Source organism: Rhinoderma darwinii, chromosome 4, assembly GCF_050947455.1.
Source record: "Rhinoderma darwinii isolate aRhiDar2 chromosome 4, aRhiDar2.hap1, whole genome shotgun sequence".
NCBI lineage: Eukaryota > Metazoa > Chordata > Amphibia > Anura > Rhinodermatidae > Rhinoderma > Rhinoderma darwinii.
In genome coordinates this window covers 343,792,592-343,815,461 of record NC_134690.1, presented here as the reverse complement: position 1 = coordinate 343,815,461, position 22,870 = coordinate 343,792,592, and the positions used below count along the sequence as shown (strand labels likewise).

The window sequence follows — 22,870 nt, the reverse complement described above, 5'->3', positions numbered from 1 at the left end:
AAAGTTCTTGTATGTGTTGGAGCACATGGATGTGTTGGTGCCTAAAAAGCTCTTTAAACTAATAAATTCAATGTTCGCGCCGTTTGTGTGGGGGGGGGGGAGATCTAAGCTCAAGCTGTCGATTTTACAAAGACCTAAAGACGAGGCTGGGGCTGCGTTACCGGATGTTTTTCTATATTATTTGGCGGGGCAGCTCAGATACTTGATTTCATGGGTCTCCCCCCCCCTAGAGACTAATGCGGAGAATCATCTCGCTCGGGTACTGGGTTTGAAAAATCTGTGGCCGATACTGGAGCCGCATGATTTTAGACACCGCTCCCTGTTACCCTTACATAAGCTGGCGAGACGAGTCTGGCAACAGGCTAAAGATATACTGGGATGTGTGGGGGTGGTGGCGGAGAGCCCGCTATGGGATAATCCGAGCTTTTCCCATTTGCACGGATTGGTAGGGAAGAGTTACTGGTCAGCTAGAGAGGTAGTCGCTCTATCACAATTGCTAACGGAAGAAGGGGTGGTAATGACGGTGAGTGAGATTCGGGCGGCATTTAATATACCGCCAGGGGATGAATTATACTGCATACAGCTGTACCATGCTCTATTAGCACAATTCCCAGTAAACTCCGTGACTCATTCCAGCTGTGGCCTAGTGGTGAGGCTGAGCACGCCGTTTACAAGGGGTGTTGTCTCCCAAATTTATTCTTATCTAATGGAGGCTAAGATGCGAATGGAGCCTCTGGGGGTGGAGGATAAGTGGCGTGCGTTAATTCCACAACTCACAGCAGAGGAATGGAGGGAAGCGCAGGGCTCCCATCTGCTGGTTTCACCAGCTGCAAATAATAAACTAGTGCAACTGTACATCATACACCAATGTTATTTAACACCTGTAAAGCTGCATCGTATGGGAAGAATGGAGTCCTCACAATGTCATAGGTGTGGAGAGATGAGGGCAGACTTTATACACTTAATGTGGGGTTGTCATCGGATTCGTTGCTTTTGGGAGGAGGTGGTTACATTATTAATGGCAGTGATGGGGAGGACGATAACTTGCAGGCCTGAGGTGTGTTTACTGGGACTGTTAAATGAGGAGCAATGGTCATTATATGAGAAGATTTTCCTCAGAGAAACACTGTTTATGGCAAGAAAGGCGGTGGCCATGAGATGGATGGCGGATAGATCCCCGACAGTAGCGCAATGGCGCAAAATGGTTAATGACATGCTTCCATTTGAGAAAATAGTGTACAAACATCGGGGCAAGGCGGCCAAATTTAATTTGATCTGGGATGGTTGGTGCTCATCGAGTCTCACTCACTGCACAGTCCAAGGGCTGACAGCTGATCTGGCACAAGCGGGGGGTGGGAGAGGGTAAAAGACTAGGAAGGATGACATGTCCAGGTGCTCCAGGGTAGGAAATATAAGAAGATTGGAGCGAGGTGATAGAATATTGAAGTGTGGGAGTATTTCTATTCTCATGATGTAATGTAATAAAAGCCGGGTTGGTTGGAATTGAGAATCCTGTAGTATGTGTGAGTGGTCTGCGAACCATGGGTTATTATGATGAATACCTGCGAGTATTCCCTTTGTATAAATTGATTCTTCTGACATATATACTATTGAATGTGTAATGTTCTACTGATGTATGTGATGGTTTGACTCTGACAGTTACTTTTAATAAAACGAGTTTAAAAAAAAAATATGTATTGTCCAGATTCTGCAGTTTTTAGAAATGTCCCACATGTGGCTCTAGTGCGCTCGTGGACTAAAACACAAGCCCCAGAAGCAAAGAAGGACCTAGTGCGTTTTGAGCCATCTTTTTTATTAGATTATATTTTAGGCAGCATGCCAGGTTTGAAGAGGTGTTGAGGTGCCAAAACAGTAGGAATCCCCCAATAGTGACCCCATTTTGGAAACTCCACCCCTCAAGAAATTCATTTATGGTGGTTGTTACCATTTTGACCGCACAGTTTTTTAACAGCACCTATTTGAATTGGGCTGTGAAATTAAAAAAATGAAATTTTTTCCAATAAGATGTAATTTGTGATCAAAACGTCTTATTTTCACAGGGAACAAAATACCCCATTTTGTTGCCCAATTTGTCGTTCGTGCGGTAATACTCCATTTGTGGTGATAAACTGCCGTTTGGGCCCATGGGAGGGCTCAGAAGGAAAAGAGCGCCATGTGTTTGTTGGAGTCCAGATTGTGCTGGATTGGTTTTCGGGTGCCATGTCTCATTTGCAGAGCCCCAGAGGTATCAAAGCAATGAAAACCCACCAGAAGTGACCCCATTTTGGAAACTACACCCCTCAAGGAATTCATTTATGGGTAATGTGACCATTTTGACCCCATAGTTTTTTCACATAACTTATCTGAATTGGGCTGGAAATTAAAACAAAATAAATTTTTTACAATAATATGTAGTTTTGGCTGAAAATTTCTTATTTTCACAACAAATAAAATACCCCATTCTGTTGCGCAATTTGTCCAGAGTGCAGCAATGCCTCATTTGTGGTGATAAACTTCCGTTTGGACCCATGGGAGGGCTCAGAATGAAAGGACCACCATTTGGCCTACTGGGGATTTTCTGGTGCAACGTCCTGTATGCAGAAGCCCCTGAGGTACCAGTACAGTTGAAACCCGCAAGAAGTGACCCCGTTTTGAAAACTACACCCTTGAGGCATTCATCTAGAGGTGTAGTGAGCATTTTGACCGGAAACATACACCCCATAAACTGTAATGTTGGTTCTCACGGGTACGGCAATACCCTCAATGTGGCTGTTATCAGCTGCCTGGGCACACGGCAGGGCTCAGAAGGGAAAGATGAGGGGGGATAAGATGTGCGGAGTGCATCAGGGTAAGTAAAATTGTGGTAAATTATAACCCAAGGGATGTATGATAAATTTTAAAACACTCTTTCATACAGAGCTCTGGTTTTTCGGGACACGCATCACATTGATATATTGTGACCTCCCTTATCCCCCTCTTATAGCAGACTTTGCACCTCTTTTGACTTTTTCCCTTCTTGCCAGTTTGGGGAACTTCTCCTGGAAAGTGTTGCCCTGGTACGATGCGTGTGGCCCCGCTTCCAGAAGTACTGGGTGCCCCCCCCTTCCAGAAGTACTGGGTGCCCCCCCTTCCTGGTCCCTAAAGATTAGTTTCTTGATAACCACCTCTTGAAATTCCAGGAAAGTTCCCCTTTGGCCTGTACATCGACGTAGCACGTACGCATTGTACAATGCCATTGGTATGATGTGCACGGCCAGCTTCTTATATCACACCGCATGGCGCTGTAGGGCTTCAGGACTTGATCTGACAAGTCCACCCCTCCCATGTACCTATTGTAGTCCAGGATGCAGTCTGGTTTGGGGGTCTCTGTACTGGTACCTCGTACAGGTACATGGGTACTGGTGTGGCATCTCTCTTGTCTTGTACTTGACACACAATATGTTGCTGCTAGAATGTGCCCTGCTCTCACCCCTTCTTGTTTGCCCAAGCAGAGTCTTAGGGAGGCCTCTCAGATTTCTTCTAGCAGTGCTGCATGCCGCAGGACTTCTGGAAGCGAGGCAGTTGAAGAGTGGGATGCTGGTATAAAAAATTATCCAGGTAGAGGTGGGTGGTAACCCTGGTCCAGCAGTGGTTGCATCAAATCCCACACAATTTTTGCATGAACTCCCAGTAAAGGGGGGGGGGGGGGGCATTATGGGGGTTGACTACTGGTGTCCTTCCCTTCTATATATCCTAAATTTGTAGGTATACCCTGATGCACTCTCACACAGCTTATACATCTTCACGCCATACCTTGCCTTCTTACCCGGCAGGTACTCGCGGAATTGAACCCTCCCTTTAAAATCTACCAAGGACTCATCAATAGAAATACACTTCTCGGGAGTGTATGCTTGGGAAAACCGGGCACTGAAGCGGTCTAATAGGGGTCTCCGTTTATACAAACGGTCAAAACTGGGGTCATCTCGGTGTGGGCACGGCTCATTATCAGTATAATGTAAGAAGCGAAGTATTGCCTCATTTATTTATTTTTTTTAGGTTCCAGTTCAGTTCTGAAGTTGCTTTGAGGGACCAATATATTAGAAACCCCTATCAAACACCCTATTTTAGAAACTAGACCCCTCAAAGTATTCACAACAGCATTTAGAAAGTTTATGAATCTTTACGGGAATTTAGAGCAATTTTTGTCATAAAAAAAAATGGTATAAAAGAGGATTTTCTGACACAAAAGGTTTTATCAGAGAAACGCAACTCAATACTTATTGCCCAGATTCTGTAGTTTTGAGAAATATATTCCACATGTGGCCCTAGTGCGGTAATGGGCTGAAGCACCGGCCTCCGACATGATGGACATGTGTCTTTTTTCAACCGTACAAACTATGTAACTATGTAAAGGAGGACCTAGTGGATTTTGAGCCCTCCTTTTTATTAGGCACCATGTCCGGTTTGAAGAGGTCTTGTGGTGCCAAAACAGTTGAAAACCCCCAAAAGTGACCCATTTTGGAAACTAGACCCCTTGAGGAAATCATTGCGGTTTTCTTGGGGTGCATGCGGCTTTTTGATCAGATTTTATTCTATTTTTAAGTGGCGTGGTGACTAAAAAACAGCAATTCTACTATTGTTTTTTTATTCTATTTTTTTTACAGCGTTCACCGTGCCCTATAAATGACATATTCACTTTATTCTGCGGGGCGATACGATTACGGCGATACCATATGTATATAGTTTTTTTTTATGTCTTATGGCGTTTGCACAATAAAATACTTTTTGTAAAAAATAATTTACTTTTTGTGTTGCCTTATTTTAAGAGCCATAACTTTTTTTTATTTTTCCATCAAGAAAGCCGTGCAAGGACTTATTTTTTGCGTAACGAACTGTAGTTTCGATCAGTACCATTTTTAGGTACATTCCATTTTTTGGGAGGTGAAGTGACCAAACAATTGTGATTCTGGTAGGGTTTATTATTATTTTCTTTTACGGCGTTCACTGCGCGGGATAAATAACGAAATAATTTTGTAGTTCAGGCAGTTACGGACGCGGCGATACCAATTATGTATAGTTGTTTGTTTTATATATTTTTATTAATAATAAAGGACTGATAAGGGAAAAGGGGGGATTTTGACTTTTAAAACTTTTATTTTCTTATTTTGATACCTTTTTTTTTCTTTTTTTTTTTTTAATACTTTGTCCCACTAGGGGACTTGAGGGCAGGAGGCCCTGATCGCTATTCTAATACACTGCACTACATGCGTAGTGCAGTATATTAGAGCTTTCAGCTACTCACTGACAGCAAGCATAGTGGGTCCTGACTTCGTCAAGACCCACTAGGCTTCCGTCGATGGCATAGCCGGACGCCATTGTTTGGTGTCCGGTTGCCATAGTTACAATCGCCGGCCGCTATCGTGTAGCAGGCTGGCGATTGTAGCTTAACCCCTAAAAAGCCGTGATCGCTATTGAACACGGCTTTTAAGGGGTTAATTAGCGGGGACACCGCGATCGGTCCCCGCTGTAGGAGCTGTGACAGCTGCTGTACGAGACAGCAGCTGTCACCGCTCCCGTATGTGTCGGGAGGACGGCCGAAATGGCCGTTACTCCTGCGACGTAATAGTCCGTCGCTGAGCGCTAACGATACACTTAGCACGACGGATTATTACGCCGCTGAGCGTTAAGGGGTTAAGAAACTAATTCGCATAAATCTAAAATTGTTCATAACGGTCAAAATTGATCGTTTTTAAAAATAAAAACCACTGTTATATACATTTCAGCGCCGATCAGATTATGTAGGCACTTATCATCTGGTGACAGAGCCTCTTTAAAGGCATGGTGTTGCCCGAAAAACATGTTTTTTTTTTAAAATTTAAACATTTAGTGTGTGGGTGATTAAACATTGTTCAAATTTTTTTTATTTTTTTCGCGAGTCAGGAAATATTATAAATTTTTTCTAATTTATAATACTACCCATTTTTGGTCACTAGATGGAGCTAGTTCCCAAAATTGCAGCATTGCAACATTGGGTTAAAAGCTCTCGCTCTAGTGAGCTCTCAGCATCCCCCCCTCCTTTATCCTGGCTAGTGCCGGGATAAACGAGGGGTTTGAAAGGTTTAACCTCCTACACTGTGTGTCGCCATTTTTTGAGGTAACCCACAGTGTAGTAGGTTTACATACAGTAGTAAACACACACAAACACGAACATACATTGAAATCTCTTACCTGCTCCTGCCGCCGCGGCTCCCTCCGGCCCGTCCGCTCCCTTTGCTGCCGCTGTTCCATGTGCACAAGTCCGGAAGCCGCGACCGGAAGTAGTAATATTACTGTCCGGCCGCGACTTCCGGTCCACAGGAAAATGGCGCCGGACGGCGCCAATTTCGAATAGGACTGTGTGGGAGCGGCGCATGCGCAGTACCCACACAGACGCCGTACACGGACGTGAATGGGACGGGAGCCGTTCACAGTCCCTATGGGACTGTGGCTGCCGTACTCCATGTCTGTGTGTGTCGTTAATCGACACACACAGAAATGGAACAAAAAATGGCAGCCCCCATAGGGAAGAAAAAGTGTAAAAATAAGAAACAGTAAAACACAAACACACAAATGAATATAAACGTTTTTATTAAAGCACTAACATCTTTAACATATAAAAAAATTATTTGTGATGACACTGTTCCTTTAAGTGGTGTAGTTTCCCAAATGGGGTCACTTTTGGGGGGTTTCCACTGTTTTGGTCCCTCAGGGGCTTTGCATATGCGACATGACACCCGAAAACCATTTCAGCTAAATTTGAGCTCCAAAAGCCAAATAGTGCTCCTTTCCTTCTAACACCTGCTGTGGGTCCAAACAGCAGTTTATTACCACATATGAGGTATTACCCTAATCGGGAGAAATTGCTTTACAAATGCTGGGGTGTGTTTTCTCCTTTATTCCTTGTGAAAATTAAAAATTTCTACTTTTTTTTCCGAAAAAAAGTAGATTTTTATCTTCACAGGCTAATACAAATACATTTAGCAAAAAAAAAACAGTGGAGTCAAAAATGCTAACTATATCCCTAGATAAATTCCCTGAGGGGTGTAGTTTGCAAAATGGGGTCACTTTTGCAGGGCGTACACTGTTTTGGCACCACAAGACCTCTTCAAACCTGACATGGTGCCTAAAATATATTCCTAAAAAAAGGAGGCCCTAAAATCCTCTAGGTGCTCCTTTACCGGTGCTTCAGTCCATAAGCAGACTAGGGCAACATGTGGGATATTTCTAAAAACTGCACAATCTGGGCAATGTATATTGGGTTGAATTTCTCATGTAAAACCTTCTGTATTACAAATGAATTTTGTCAAGAAAGTTTTACATTTTCACCTCTACTTTGCTTAAACTCCTGAGAAACGCCTATGGGGTTAAAACCCTTTTTGAATGCTGTTTTGGATACTTTGAGGGGTGCAGTTTTCAAAATGGGGTGACTTCTGGGGATTTTCTAATATATAAGGCCCTCAAAGCCACTTCAGAACTGAACTGGTCCCTGAAAAAAATGGCCTTTTGAAATTTTCTTGAAAATATGAGAAATTGCTGCTAAAGTTGTAAGCCTTGTAACGTCCTAGAAAAATAAAAGTCTGTTCAATAAATGATGCAAACATAAAGTAGACATATGGGATATATGAAATAGTAACTATCTTGTGTGGTATTACTGTCTCTTACAAGCAGATACTCTTAAATTTAGAAAAATGAAAATTTTCTAAATTTTGGTGTAATTCACACATAAATATTGAATGTATTGACCAAATGTTTTTTACTAACATAAAGTACAATCGGTCACGAGAAAAGATCTCAGTATCACTTGAATAGGTAAAATCATTCCCAAGTTATTACTACATAAGGTAATCAAAAATAGATATTGGGATTCAATTGGCGTGGTGCTAGTAAGGTAGGGACGAGAATCCCACAATATTGGAAATATATAACCCCAGCACACAGAGGTACGCAAAAGATCCAGATGCAAACAAATTTAAGTTTTATTGCAACAAAAGTTGGTAAAGTTGAGGTAGAAAGCGACTTGGTAAAGACGTTTCGGCCGAACATCGGCCTTTGTCACGGTCGCTGTAAGACGATATCACTGGTATGGGATGTCCACCAGATATTCCCTGTGTCTACATAAGGTAACACATGTCAGATTTGAAAAAATCGGCTTCGTCCTCAAGGCCAAAACAGGCTCCGTCCTGAAGGGGTTAATGAAAGGTTTTAGACCACACCCCTTTTTGCATGCCACATGCCTATTTTCATTCCACGCCATTGAATTAATGTCTCCTAAGCCTGCTGTATACTACTGTATATAATCTACCCCCTGACACTGCCCCTACACAGTAGAATGCCCCTAATGCTGCCCCCATATAGTAAGCGACTCTGCACAAACAGACGCAAGGCAGTGACTTCATCGCACCTGTCTGCACTGAACCGTGAACGGCCGGCGCTACATAGTGCATGGTAGAGCAGGGAACTGATGATCCCCAGCTCTACTATGGGATTCAACTGTATCTGCGGGCTGGGGATGCAGATACAGTTAAAGAGGCTCTGTCACCAGATTTTGCAACCCCTATCTGCTATTGCAGCAGATAGGCGCTGCAATGTAGATTACAGTAACGTTTTTATTTTTAAAAAACGAGCATTTTTGGCCAAGTTATGACCATTTTCGTATTTATGCAAATGAGGCTTGCAAAAGTCCAACTGGGCGTGTTGAAAAGTAAAAGTACAACTGGGCGTGTATTATGTGTGTACATCGGGGCGTGTTTACTACTTTTACTAGCTGGGCGTTGTGTATAGAAGTATCATCCACTTCTCTTCAGAACGCCCAGCTTCTGGCAGTGCAGACACAGCCGTGTTCTCGAGAGATCACGCTGTGACGTCACTCAGACGAGCGAGGACACATCGGCACCAGAGGCTACAGATGATTCTGCAGCAGCATCAGCGTTTGCAGGTAAGTCGATGTAGCTACTTACCTGCAAATGCTGATGCTGCTGCAGAATCAACTGTAGCCTCTGGTGCCGACACGATGCAGGACCTGTGAGTGACGTCACAGATCTGCACTGCCAGAAGCTGGGCGTTCTGAAGAGAAGTGGATGATACTTCTATACACAACGCCCAGCTAGTAAAAGTAGTAAACACGCCCCGATGTACACACATAATACACGCCCAGTTGTACTTTTACTTTTCAACACGCCCAGTTGTACTTTTGCAAGCCTCATTTGCATAAATACGAAAATGGTCATAACTTGGCCAAAAATGCTCGTTTTTAAAAAATAAAAACGTTACTGTAATCTACATTGCAGCGCCGATCACATGCAATAGCAGATAGGGGTTGCAAAATCTGGTGACAGAGCCTCTTTAAAACCAGGTGGAAACTAAAAAAAAAAATGTGTAAGTTGGTTATCTACACTGAATTTCGGTTTTGTTTCTTTTTTTTTTTACAAATTGCCCATCCCTACCTGAAGGGCAATGTTCAAGATCTATTGCTTTGCTGTAAAACGAAAAAAAATTTTATTATTATTTTTGGTCTTGCACATAAGCATAAAATGCATAGTTGTAAACACTATGGGGGTAATTTATGAATCTTCCTATGTTAGTTTTCTGGCGTAAAAAAGTTGCAAAAGGCACAAAGTCTTTTGGTTATTTTACACAGCCATCGCCACTTTTGTGGAAAGGGGACGTGGCTTCCGCACAGGGGTTTGACAAATTTATTATGATTTACGCCATAAAACTGATGTAAATTATTGTGCCAATTTACGCCAGCTCCTAACTAGTGTAGATTTTTCTCTATGGGGCGACGCAGAACTGATCACGTTGAAGTGCTGCGTTGCGTTTAAGGTTCTAACTTTGCTTCGTGACATGATCTTGTCTGAGCTGTGCTGCACTGCATAGGGGAACTGGAGTAAAGAAGAGGAGCGCTGAGGTAAGTATGTGTTTTTTTTTTTTGTTTTTTTTTTCTTGTACGGGGAATTGAAGACGCATGGCCGTGGTAATTGCACCACAATTGTGATGCTTGGCCGAAAGATGCAACACATTTATTAAGAGGCTTTGCCTATTATTAATTGTGTTGCACTTCGATACAATTTTTCTTTCCATTAAGACACTAATGATACATACGCCAGTATTAATACATTTCCCACTATAGGCTCCGATTTAATATTACATTTAGTATTCCAGATGCCTTCTTACCGCCATAGTAAATTTGCATAAGTTATTTGGATATAATTATACATTATGTATGCTTATTGTTTTAATGCAGCATATGTAAGGTGGTAATAAGTAGTCTGCGTACATCTGTAGTTTTAATGGAATATTTTTTCCCATTGTTTGAGGTAGAAGAGACAAAATACATGAAGGTTAAAGAGGAAGCCGCTCTACATGAACATATGCTGAAACAGAAGATGGAACAACTAAGCAACTTGCTAAATGTGCAAGAATCCACAAGTCCGAACTCTCCAGAACAAAATAAAACTGTGAGTATTTGCTACCACAAGTCTACACTGTATACTGCCACATGTGCTTACCTTCTCTAACCTGATTCAGTTCATATTTCTTATATAGCACTATGTGAATCTTAGGCCTCATGCACATGACACGGCTTTACCTGCCACAATTTATCTGTATTTTTGCACATAAATTGTGGATCCATTTTATTTCTGTGGCCCCATGCACACGACTGTGGTTTTCAGAACACGTCATTTTGCGGTCCGGATTTGTGGATCAACCAATACTGGTGAATTGTTGTGGATCGATGAAGCCTGATGACACATGGATGCGCAAGAAAGATTTTTTTATTTTTGCGGTCCGTCAGACCTCAACAGACCTGTGATTTTGCAAACCGCAAAACCAATGCGGACAAGTGCAAGAGGCCTTCCATTTTAGGGATTCTACGAGTTGCACAATCCCTTTTTGTTAGAATGGTCCCCCAACGATAAGTTGATCATGTCCTGCAGCTTGGGCACACAGTGATCACCTGTAACCTGTAGGCGAACAAGTGTTGGGAGGGGAGAGAAGTGGGGACCCACTCTATATTGGAAAGCTCACAAGAAATAGATATGGACGTGATGTTGAGGTGTCCAAAGACCATGTAGTGTATTCCTTCAAACTTTAGAAAATGAAAGCTGCGATTTCTATAAATGGAAGCCAGTTATCATCTGCCTGTGAGTTAACCTGTCTTTCCCATTCCAGTCTGGTCTTCTGTGGTTATTCATGGATTCCAGATTGTTACTTTAAAGGTAATTTGTTTCCCAAAACTTCTGATATGTCATACTTCCTATCTAATGTGTATAGCCTGTTCAAGGAGTTCAAACAAAAATTGACTGGAGGTACGGGGGCAAAGCCCCTAACCAAACATCTTATCCCCTTTTTTCTTCTAGCGATCCATTGGAGCGCTTCGCATCCAGCCCCCTTTGTATAAAAGCTCCTCTGTGACATGTGAGAAGTTTTTGTATTTGTGTTATCCTTTTACGTTTTTTGTGGATCCAAAATGTTTACCTCTTTGAATTGTTTGTACGCTTGTCCTCCCTCTGTTGTTTTGCTTATTGAGTGAGTTAATAGGAGACTACATAAAGTAATGAATGAAAAACAAACAACGTTTCAGAACCCTTCTACAATGCATTTTGAGATCCTGACAAACTTTTTAATCCAATTAACCCCGTCAGGACTGAGCCTGTTTTGGCCGTGAGGACGAAGCCGATTTTTCAAATCTCACATGTGTTACTTTATGTGGTATTAACTCCGGAATGCTTTTGCCTATCCAAGTGATTCTGAGATTGTTTTCTCGTGACAAATTGTACTTAATGTTAGGGAAAAAATTTGGTCGATAAATTTAATATTTATTTGTAAAAAAACACCAAGATTTAGAGAAAATTAGCAAAAATTAGCATTTTTCTAAATTTAAATGTATCTACATGTAAAACAGATAGTAATACCACACAAAATACTTACTAGTTAACATATCCCATATTTCTACTTTGTTTGCATTGTTTTTTGAACATTCTTTTATTTTTCTAGGACGTTACAAGGCTTAGAACTTTAGCAGCAATTTCTCATATTTTCAAGAAAATTTCAAAAGCCTATTTTTTTCAGGGACCAGTTCAGTTCTGAAGTGGCTTTGAGGGCCTTATATTTAGAAAGTGTTTTAACCCTTTAGGCGTTTCACAGGAATTAAAGCAAAGTAGAGGTGAAATTTACAAATTTAATTTTTTTTTTGAAAATTCATTTGTAATACATTTTTTCTGTACCACAGAAGGTTTTATCCAGTTTTTAGAAATATCCCACATGTGCGGTAATGGACTGAAACACAGGCCTCAGAAGCAGAGGAGCACCTAGAGGATTTTGGGGCCTCCTTTTTTTAGAATATATTTTAGGCACCATGTTAGGTTTGAATAGGTCTTGTGGTACCAAAACAGTAAAGACCCCCCAAAAGTGACCCCATTTTGGAAACTACACCCCTCAAGGAATTTATCTATTGACCTCACAGTTTTTTTGCTAAATTTATTTGAATTAGTATGTGAAGATGAAAATCTACTTTTTTTCTGTTTTGTTTTTTTTTACAAGGAATAAAGTAGAAAAAACACCCCAACATATGTAAAGCAATTTCTTCCGATTATAGCAATACCCCATATGTGGTAATAAACTGCTGTTTGGACCCACAGCATGGCTCAGAAGGGAAGGAGCGCCATTTGGATTTTGGATTTCTGATTTTGCTGGAATAGTTTACAGTGCCGTGTCGCGTTTACAATGCACTGGAGGAACCAAAATAGTGGAAACCCCCCCCCCCCCAAAAGTGACCCCATTTTGGAAACTACACCCCTCAATGAATATTTTTAGGGGTAAAGTTAGCATTTTGACCAAACAGTTGTTTTGCTGAATTCATTGGAATTAGTCTGTAAAGGTAAAAATCTACATTTTGCTGAAAAAACTTAGACATTTTTAATTTTTACAAGGAATAAAGGAAAAAAAAGCACCCCAACATTTGTAAAACAATTTCTCTCGATTTATGTAAATACGCCATATGTGTTAATAAAGTGCTGTTTGGACCCACAGTGGGGCTTAGAAGGCAAGGAGTGCTATTTGGCTTTTGGAGCTCAAATTTAGCTGGAATAGTTTTTGGGTGTCATGTCGAATTTGCAAAGCCCTCGAGGGACCAAAACAGTGGACGCCCCCCAAAAGTAACCCCATTTTGGAAACTACACCACTTTAAGTAATCTATCTAGGGGTATAGTGAGCATTTAGACCCCACACGTCTTTTGCAGAATTTTTTAGAACTAGGCCGTGAAAATTAATATCAACATTATTTCTACTAAAATGTAGAATTTTTTTCAATTTCACGAAGGATAAAGGAGAAAAAGCACCCCAATATTTGTAAAGCAATTTCTCCCGAGTTCGGCTATACCCCACATGTGGTCATAAATGCTTTTTCATTAGAAAGTAATTAACCCTTTCCGGACTGATCCATGTTTTGCTTTTTCTTTTTAATTTTTCCCTCCCCGCTTTCAGAGAGCCATAACTTTTTTTATTTTTCTGTCAATATAGCGGTGTGAGGGCTTATTTTTTTGCGGGACGAGCTGTAGTTTTTATTGGTACAATTTTTTGGTACATACAACTTTTTTAGCACTTTTTATTACATTTTTTGGTAGAGCCAAGGTGACCAAAAAACAGCACATTTGCCGTTTTAAATTCTTTATTTTTCACGGCGTTCACCGTGCGAGTTAAATAATGGTATATTGTAATAGTTTGGACTTTTATGGACGCAGCGATACCAATTTTGTGTATATTTTTTTTTTTTTTTTTTTTTTACATGTGAAAAGGTTGTTTTTTTGTACTTTAAATATTTATTTAATTTTTTCCACTAATAATAACTATTTACTTTTGTTTTTACAAACTTTATTAATCCCCATGGGAGACTTGAACCAGCGATCGTTAGATCACTGGTAGAATACACTGCAATACTAATGTATTTGCAGTATATTGTCATTTTTACATGCTCCTGTAACAGCGCGATCGCTGTTTCTGTCCATTAGTCCCGGGTATCAGCTGTAATACACACCTGACACCCGCAGCGTATGGCACGGGCTGAGTGAGTGAGACGCTCCATACATCACCCCCTACACCACGACATGCTATTAAGTTATGGTGCGCGAAAGGTTTCATGCGCAGCGGATGGTGCAGAGTGAAAATTAAAATTTTAGACTGATGTGCCATTTTAGTGCACTATATGTTGTGCCCAGTTTGTGCCACAAATAACACAAATAAAATATTAACAGGGTTCTCCCGGGTATGGCGATGCCATATCGGTGGACGTAAACGGCTGTTTGGGCACACTGTTGGGCTCAGAAGGGAGGGAGCGGCATTTGGCTTTAGGGAGTGCAGATTTTGCTTGGTAGTAGCTCTGTTTGGCGTTTTGCTGGTATTTCAGTTTATAATGTGGGGGTACATGTAGGCTGGGCAGAGAACATCAGGGGCATAATAAGAGGGTAAATAAATAATAATCTGCAGATATGTGGCCAGTGTCGCACTGATAAATTGCGCCCGATCTTATCCACTTTTGGAACACTCTGCACATTTTGCATCTCGCTATATTCTGGGAGCCAGAACTTTTTTTATTTTCTCACCACCGGAGCCGTGGGAGGGCTTATTCTTTGCGGGACAATCTGTAGTTTTCATTGATACCATATTGGGGTACGTGCGATTTTTAATTTTTTTTTGCATCCCTTTTTATTCCATTTTTCGTCGAGCAAGGTGATCAAAAACCATCAATTCTGACAATGTTTTTTATTTATTTTTTACGGCTTTCACCCTGGGCTAGAAATTACCATTATACTTTATTCTGCGGGTCGATACGATTACAGCGATACCATATGTATACCGTTATTTTTACATTTTGCAGCGTTTGCGCAATAAAATAACTTATTTATAAAATAAACTATTTTGTGTCACCATATTCTGAGAGCCATAACTTTTTTATTTTTGTCAAGAAAGCTGTGTAAGGGCTTGTTTTTTGTGGGATGGAATGTAGTTTTTATTGGTATAATTTTGGCTTACATGCGACTTTTTGATCACTTTTTATTGTATATTTTGGGAGGGGTGGTGACCAAAAAATAGTGATTCTGGTATCGTTTTTCGTTTATTTTATTTGCGGTGTTCACCGTGCGGGAAAAATAATATTATAGTTTTATAGATGGGGTTGTTACGAACACGGTGATACTAAATATGTGTACTTTTTTTTTTTACGTGTTCATTTTTTTCCCTACAATAAAAGACTTATTATAGGAAAAAAAGCAGTTCTTGTTTAGGTCACTTATAACTTTTATTTTTACACCTTTTTTTTATTTTTTTATTCTTTTTTTTTTTTTTTTTACTTGTTCCACTAGGGGACACTTAGACTTGCAGCTCTGATCGCTGCTAGAGTACATTACACTACACACGTAGTGTAATGCATTCCAACTGTCATTGTGACGTGACAGTCACACTCACAGGAAGCCTACGACGACCACCCTCCGGCTGGTCCTCATAGGCTTCTGTACATGGCAGCCCGGAAGCCGTTGTCTGGCGTACTTTTGCCGTGGGTACCATCGCCAGCCCCCGTGATTTCACGTGGGGGCTGCCGATCGGCGCGAACATCCTTAGATGTGGCGATCGGAATCGACCGCTGCATCGAAGGGGTTAACTGCCGAAATCAGCGGTGATGGGCCGCTGATCGGCAACAGGGAATGCAGGGCAGACACCCTGCACAGTTAACCGCCGCAGTGGTGTAGCGCCGCGCGGCGGTTAACTGTCAAAGCACAGACGTAACTGCACGTCGGGGTGCGCGAAGTTACTGCTCACCTCGACGTGCATTAACGTCAAGGTGCGGGAAGGGGTTAAAACATGTTTCAGGGTTTTTTTTGTGTTCTACTGTAATATTGTTGCAGAGTGGCAGACTTGAACGCCACAGCCCCCCATACGCATTGTATATCCGTTTTCATTTTGCTTTTGTCCTACCCTGGTGACCATGGATAGAAAAGACATTACATCTTACTTGTTCCTCTGGCTACAGTGGTGTTAATATGATTTATGTGATAGCTTACATAGATCGAGTACTCTTCCGTTCCACTCTGTGTCTCGTGAAGACCACCGCTGCTCATATTCCCGCTCGGGACCCCCTCTGACCCAGGTCTGGCGTATTTGAACCATTCATGTATTACATTGTCGGCCATTCATTTGGTAGGCCGCCATATAATTATGTAATTGTTTGGCTTTAACTGTTTGCTAGGAGGGGCAGCTTTAGGGTATGTTTACACCGGTTTTTCAAGAGTATTTCGTAGAGTAAAATGGTCTCATTACACTCCAAAATACGCCTTGAAAACGCCTGCACCAGCTTCCCATTGTGTTTAATTGTTAAAAGCTGGGTAGTACATAATGGGCATAATTTCACACCGCGGTTTCAAAAAACGTGCCATAAAAGAAGTGCATTTAACTTTTTGAGTCCGATTTTTGACCATTTGCTATGGAATCTGCCGAAAAACGCTTTGAAGAAACACTTCAAAAGAGGTTTGGCAAGTCTGCCTCAAAAATGCCTGGTTTATGGGAGCTGTTTCTAGGTGTATTTTGGGGTGTATTACGAGGCTAAAATATAACTGCAATATGCCCGTATGAACCCTAAATCGGAAAGGGTTTGCCTTTGATAAGATAGAACCTTCAATATCCAGCTAGAGAGGCTGACATGGAAAGACGTGAGAGCTATACCGTAACACCTTAACGTGATGTTTAGTTTCTTCTCTTTATTTTTTATGTTTTTATTTTTTTTAAACCTAATATCCCTCAAAAAATTGAAATAAAAAGTGATCAAAGACTTGCATGTACCCTAAAATACTATTGAAAGCTACAGCTTGTCCCGCAAAAAATAAGCCCTCACACCGCTCAATCGATGAAAAAATAAAAAAAAGATATGGCTCGCTGTTTTTTTCACATTGCACCACACAAAGAATTGTTTTTCCAGTTTCCTAGTACATTATATGCTACACTAAATGGTGTCTTGAAAAACTACAACTTGTCCCGCAAAAATCAAGCCCTCAAACGGCTATTTTGATGGGGATGGGGGGGGGGGGGAATCAGTGGTGTATACCTAAACTGCTGACCTCTATAGGCCATTATAGAAACTGCATATATTTAGTATTTTTTTATTTTTTGCTTAGTAATAACACACATACTCGCAAGTGCTGTCACAAAAAAAGAAATTGGCTTTAAAAAAACAAAACCGTCCTTTTAAGATCTGGATACCAATTAAGATTATAATTCATTTTAAGTTTGATCAGATCGCTGTGTGTAAATGTAAAGATACTCCGTTGTTGCAGCTTGCTTATCTTCAGAACATGAAATATTTTATTATATTATTTAAAGATGCAGCCAGTTCCTGAATATCCTGTCTTGGAGGCACAGTTAGGATTCGAAGCTCAATGTCCTCCACTACAGACTGTTTCAAGCCTGCATCGAGCTCCTGTGTCTGCAGCTCCCAATGAGTTAGCTGCTTCTTCCTTGCCACAAATCTCACCATCTCTTCAAATTGCCTTGGATAATGGTCAAACCATCTGTGCTCCTGTTGGACATCAGCCATCAATGCTTTCTGCTCCAGTGCAGCATGTAAACTACATACTACAAAGACCTGATCCAGAATCCCAACATCCTTCACATGTAGCTGACAGCATGTTCATCAAGCCCGCCGCACTCCTGGAGAGGTCCGCATCTACCGTTCCAGATGCACCGAAACCTTTGTAAGTTCAGCAGTGTATTACAGTTATAATAAAGTTATACTTTTGTCCTCTTGTTTTGAACTCTACTCTTTTTTTTTTTTTTTTTTTAACCTAGGGGTCTCCATTCCAGTGCCCTAATGGTGAAATTACCTGTTATAAGAGAAGGTACGTTTTGTCTCCATGGCTGTGCCACTGCATGAAGTTGAGTACAAAAAGTATGTTTTTCCCAAGTGCAAGCTCTTTAAAATGAGAACTTGTTAGTTAATAAAGTGGAATAGAATGATTGTATATTACGGTTTTCTTGTTTACATCTGTTTTTTTATTATGTTTTAGACCGATTAGTATTTTACATACTAAGAAAGTATTGTCTTTATTTTGTAGGTACTGTAATAGGAAACTCATCTGGTTTAGCAAATACATCACATGTTACTCCTAATACATCGCTAGGATTTGTGCAAGCTACTCCATCTAAAGTCCTTCCGTCACCCACAGTCCACACCAAGGAAGCACTGGGTAAGGAAGTGTCGCTGAGATGAGCCACATCTAGTTAACTCTTTAAACTACATGTAAACACAGGTGTCAGACAAGACCATTCCTAAAGAAACAATGCCCCTGGCATGTGGGAAAACGGCAAAATGACTTTATATTACGGAGTTGATTAAATAACCTAATATAATAAATTTTATAATAATATAATTTTGCTGGAATTCCCTGCAGTCCATCCCCGCAATATCTCCATAAACAGGCTACCCAAATTATACCAGCCTGTAGTCTGAAAACCATTTATATATTCGAGACTACTGCAAAGTGGAACCTGGTAACGAGCTGGCAATGACATTCTATCAAGAAATTGCAAATGATAAAATGCAAACTAGTTTGAAGCCTAGATCTACACTGATTACTTATTATTTTTATAGACTTGGGTACGGGAATAAATGAATATAGTCTCAAGCAATTGTCTTCTAGAAGTAATAGTTTTATATAATCGGATACAAGTTTTAGGAAGACTTGCGTTATTTAGCCGCTGTGCTTAGAGGATTCAGTTTACTGCCGTTTATAATCTATAAGTAATCATTATTTTGCGTTCAGGTTTCATAATGGACGTTTTCCAGACTTCCACTCGCCCTGATGAAGAGGACGGCAATCCGTTTGAAGGTACTGATCTAAACATGCCAGATATTGCGGCCTTGTGTCCAAATGACCGTACATTTTAGAACTACTAAGAATTTTACAGAGTGGACTATGAAATTCAATGTCCATTTTGAAACCGCCTGTATATTCCCAATAGATTTCTTACAGAGTCTGTCACAATACCAGTCAGTGCCTCGTGGCAACCTGCGTGAGCATTGCATTGAGAGAATATAACCTGGTGACTTTCAGGACTATACCCACATAAATCTGGAGTTTATAATTATAGGTAGTCCTCACATTATTGAATCCGCCTTATCTTCCACAGAAGAATAAAAGTACCGTATTTTTCGGACTATAAGACACACCCAGGTTTTAGACAACAGAAAATAGGAAAAATGTTTATATTTTATTTCTTTTACAAAGAAAAAACTATTGGTTAAAAAAAATAATTTGTTCAGTTTTACCACATTCTGAGAGCCATAACTTATATTTTTCCATCGTTTATATAGTTTTTATTACCACCATTTTTTTGGTACATACGATTTTTTTTATCACTTTATATTTAATACTTTTTAGCGCGCTGAGTGACCAAAAGACAACGATTCTGGGGTTTTCATTTTTTTTATTTTTTCTGCTGTTCACTGTGTGAGTCAAATAATGCTATATTGTAATAGTTTCAGACTTTTACGGACGCAGCGATAACAATTTTTTTATTTTTACATTGTGCTTAAGGAAAAATGGGAAAAGGGTTGTTGTTTTTTTTTGTTTTTTTTTTAAACTTTTAAAAAATTTATACACTCCAGAAAGTTTATCTAACAATTCACTGCAATACATGGATGAGTTACGGAAACAGCGTAACTCGCTGAGCTATGCGGTTTCTAGAACTCCCATAGTAGTGAATGGCAGTTACAGAAGCAGCGTAGCATGCTACTCTGTTTCCGTAACTACTATTCAGTTGTATGGGAGTTACGGAAACTTCGTAGCTCAGCAAGTTACGCTGTTTGCGTAACTCGACCATGTAACCAGGAAGTGGCCGGAAGACAGCGGAGCCGGGTAAGATAGAACGGGGTTTAGGGGGCCCTGTTCTAGCGATAGATGCGGGTCCCAGAGGTGGAACCCGCATCTATCTGACATTTATGACATGTCCTGTGGATATGTCATAAATGTCCTTCATGAGAAAACTACTATTTATGCTGCGGTCACTATTGACCGCAGAATTTAACTAAACGACCAGGAACAGTGCGATCCCTGTTCCTGCCCGTTAGAGCAGCGTGTCAGAAGCGGACACCTCCAGTGCATGGAGCGGGCTCAGCGCGTGAGCCTGCTCCAAACATCATCCCCCCTCTCCGCTCCATGATGTACCGACACATCACGGATCGGGAAGCGGTCAGGCGGCCCGGCACTGCCGGGTTCCTTGCCTGCCGACCTATAAGAAGCAGGGACTTTTTAGTACGATTTATTCCGACAAATACGGTATATCAAGCTAAAGCCACTTGTATAGCACAATCTTTCATCTCCTGTCATTTTTATTTTTTATTTCTGCACTCTTACTATAATCAATGCTCTTTATAGACAACACAAACTCAACTGGAGGTGGTTTCCTGGGTTTGCAGAAGTCCGTTCCTTTATTGCCTTCTTCCTTTTGCATATTTGAAGATGACGCGGCTAAAGTGAACGGGTCAGTGTTCCGTGTGTGTGTGTGTGTGTGTGTGTGTGTGTGTGTGTGTGTGTGTGTGTTCCGTGTGTGTGTGTGTGGTAAGGTCAAAATAATTATTCGTTTGGTGCAAAACCACTAAAAATTTTATAGTAATAAAAAATCCGTAGCAGAGTTAAATTTGCCATTTGTCACAACTCATCTCATCATGATAGCTGATTAAAAACTCTGTTCATTTTTTCAGGACTGCTCAAGTGATGCCAGTAGAAGTGAGAACTTTTGGAGAGCGACCTGCACTCAAGTCTGCTTTTAAAAATGTAATTCATCATTTTTATTTTTTTTTACCATAGTTGCTAACCCACTTAAAAGATATTACACTTTAACACAACCATTATTGTTTTGGCATCTGTTTGAAAACAAGTATTACTCCACCCAACACCTTATTATTCAGGTGTCACTGCAGTCAGGGGCGTAACTAGGAAAGACTGGGCCCCATAGCAAACTTTTGACTGGGGCCCCCCCTCCCCTGGGTGTCACACAACCCCACCCCCTTGTAGATAGTGCCTTTTTTACAGCCCCCCCTGCAGGGAACGCCATACAAGTAACATGCATCCCCTATCCACAGGATAGGGGATACATGTGTGATCGATCGCTGGCATTGATAGGGAGAACGGGGGACCGAAAGTCCCCTGAAGTTCTCCATCACTAACCTCTGACTTCCGGCGTCTACGCAGCTCAATAAAAATGAATGGAGTGCTGGTCACGCATGCGCAGAAGCGCGACCGGCGCTCCATTCATTCCTACGGAGCTGCCGACACAGACCCCGGAAGTCCGAGGTTTGTGATGGATAACTTCAGGGGACTTTCAGTCCCCCGTTCTCCCTTTCAATGCCAGCGATCACACATGTATCCCCTATCCTGTGGATAGGGGATACATGTCTTTTGTTTAATGGCAGAGCGGGGAGATACCTCCCTGCTCTGCCGTAGTGTCTAGTGGCGTCGCGCTGTAGCAGCCATAGCGGCAGCTAGCGGAGCCTCCGGCCATGGTGGGGGCCCGTGCCGACTGGTGACACGGGCCCCCTCATGCCGCGGGCCCCGTAGCAGCCGCTACGGCGGTAGTTACGCCACTGACTGCAGTTAAAGGAAATGTATCACTCGGACAGACCCCATTCTTTAAGATGCTCATAGAGAAACATAAGTGGGCGCCTCTGCACTCTGATCGGTGTACTGAACTTCTGTTTTGGCCAATAGAGGCATATTGCTTTCAGCTTCTACTATCGGCAGACCATGTGGCTACATCACAACTTGGATCGGTGCCTTTGTTGCAGTATACATGCTTTTAGCTAACGGGATCTGTTGTATATGCTGTTACCGAATGGCTTCTTTAGCTATCCCTGTGCCTGCCACTGACATGGACAGTAAGATTTAGTCACAGGTGATTTATCTTTAGTAACAAAAAATTGAGATGTAGGCTAAACAGGTCAAAAATGGATTAAAAGTATTCTATCCATCATCAATGACTTCCTTTTCTCATTCTATGTTGCTGAGAGGCACAGAGACTGCTAAATCAATTCTGTAATGTGGCAACTCCACCAAATATCCCAAATTTCAGCTTCTTGGGCCCCTATGTCGAATTCTTCGGATATCAGGAAAGTGGAGTTAACTGCTGTCACTCTTGAATTTTCAGGTTTCACTTTTAGACAGTTGTCAGCCAAACGATCGTTCTGCCGACAGATGTTCCTCCAAACTAACCCCACCCCCCCCCCCCCCCCATACACACACGCTCTCTGCCTCAACTCCTCTGGCAGCGGTTTCAGCCGACAAACCTCTCTTATGTATGGCCTGCCTTGGGCTGTAATGCTCAGCTGTATACTGTGTTATGAGCTGTACAGACATTGGCTTCGTGTGGCTCTGCAATCAAGTGTGCTACAAGACCAATACTGCAGTTTGCATGTCTGATATGCAGTTTCCCAGCCTTATTATATCTACCTTTTTGTTTTATTATCTAAAAACTGGGTATCCCATATTTTGTAAGAACATGAATTGTTCAAAAGAAATGTCTAAAATTATTTATTTTTTTTCCCCCCCTAATAGTATGAGAATTCTAAACTCTTATATTAACTCTTTAACAGGAGCAGGTCAGGAACACAGAGTCTCTGGTAGATGATTGTACTGTATGGGCTGCACGTTATAACAAATCAATGGCCCCTAGCCCAAACAGTACAGGAGACTTTGCACTTGCAGCTCGATTTGCATCAACTCCTGCTAGTAACAAGCAGCCGGAGCAAACTTGGCAGATCCTGGAAGACAAAGGTAGAATTAACATCTCTTTGCCACTTGTTATGCTGCTA

The 22,870-nt window shown here is 41.4% G+C and overlaps 1 protein-coding gene across 1 annotated transcript in view; it reads left to right on the top strand.

The window, feature by feature from the left end:
- The window catches only part of BUB1 (BUB1 mitotic checkpoint serine/threonine kinase), a 110,009-nt gene that overhangs the window by 44,699 nt on the left and 42,440 nt on the right, over positions 1–22,870 (top strand). The window contains exons 9-16 of the mRNA XM_075862891.1: positions 10,339–10,475; positions 17,386–17,756; positions 17,851–17,900; positions 18,117–18,248; positions 18,825–18,890; positions 20,439–20,544; positions 20,765–20,837; positions 22,652–22,832. Coding sequence (XP_075719006.1) covers positions 10,339–10,475; positions 17,386–17,756; positions 17,851–17,900; positions 18,117–18,248; positions 18,825–18,890; positions 20,439–20,544; positions 20,765–20,837; positions 22,652–22,832 — 1,116 coding nt within the window. The remainder of the gene's footprint in view (positions 1–10,338; positions 10,476–17,385; positions 17,757–17,850; positions 17,901–18,116; positions 18,249–18,824; positions 18,891–20,438; positions 20,545–20,764; positions 20,838–22,651; positions 22,833–22,870) is intronic.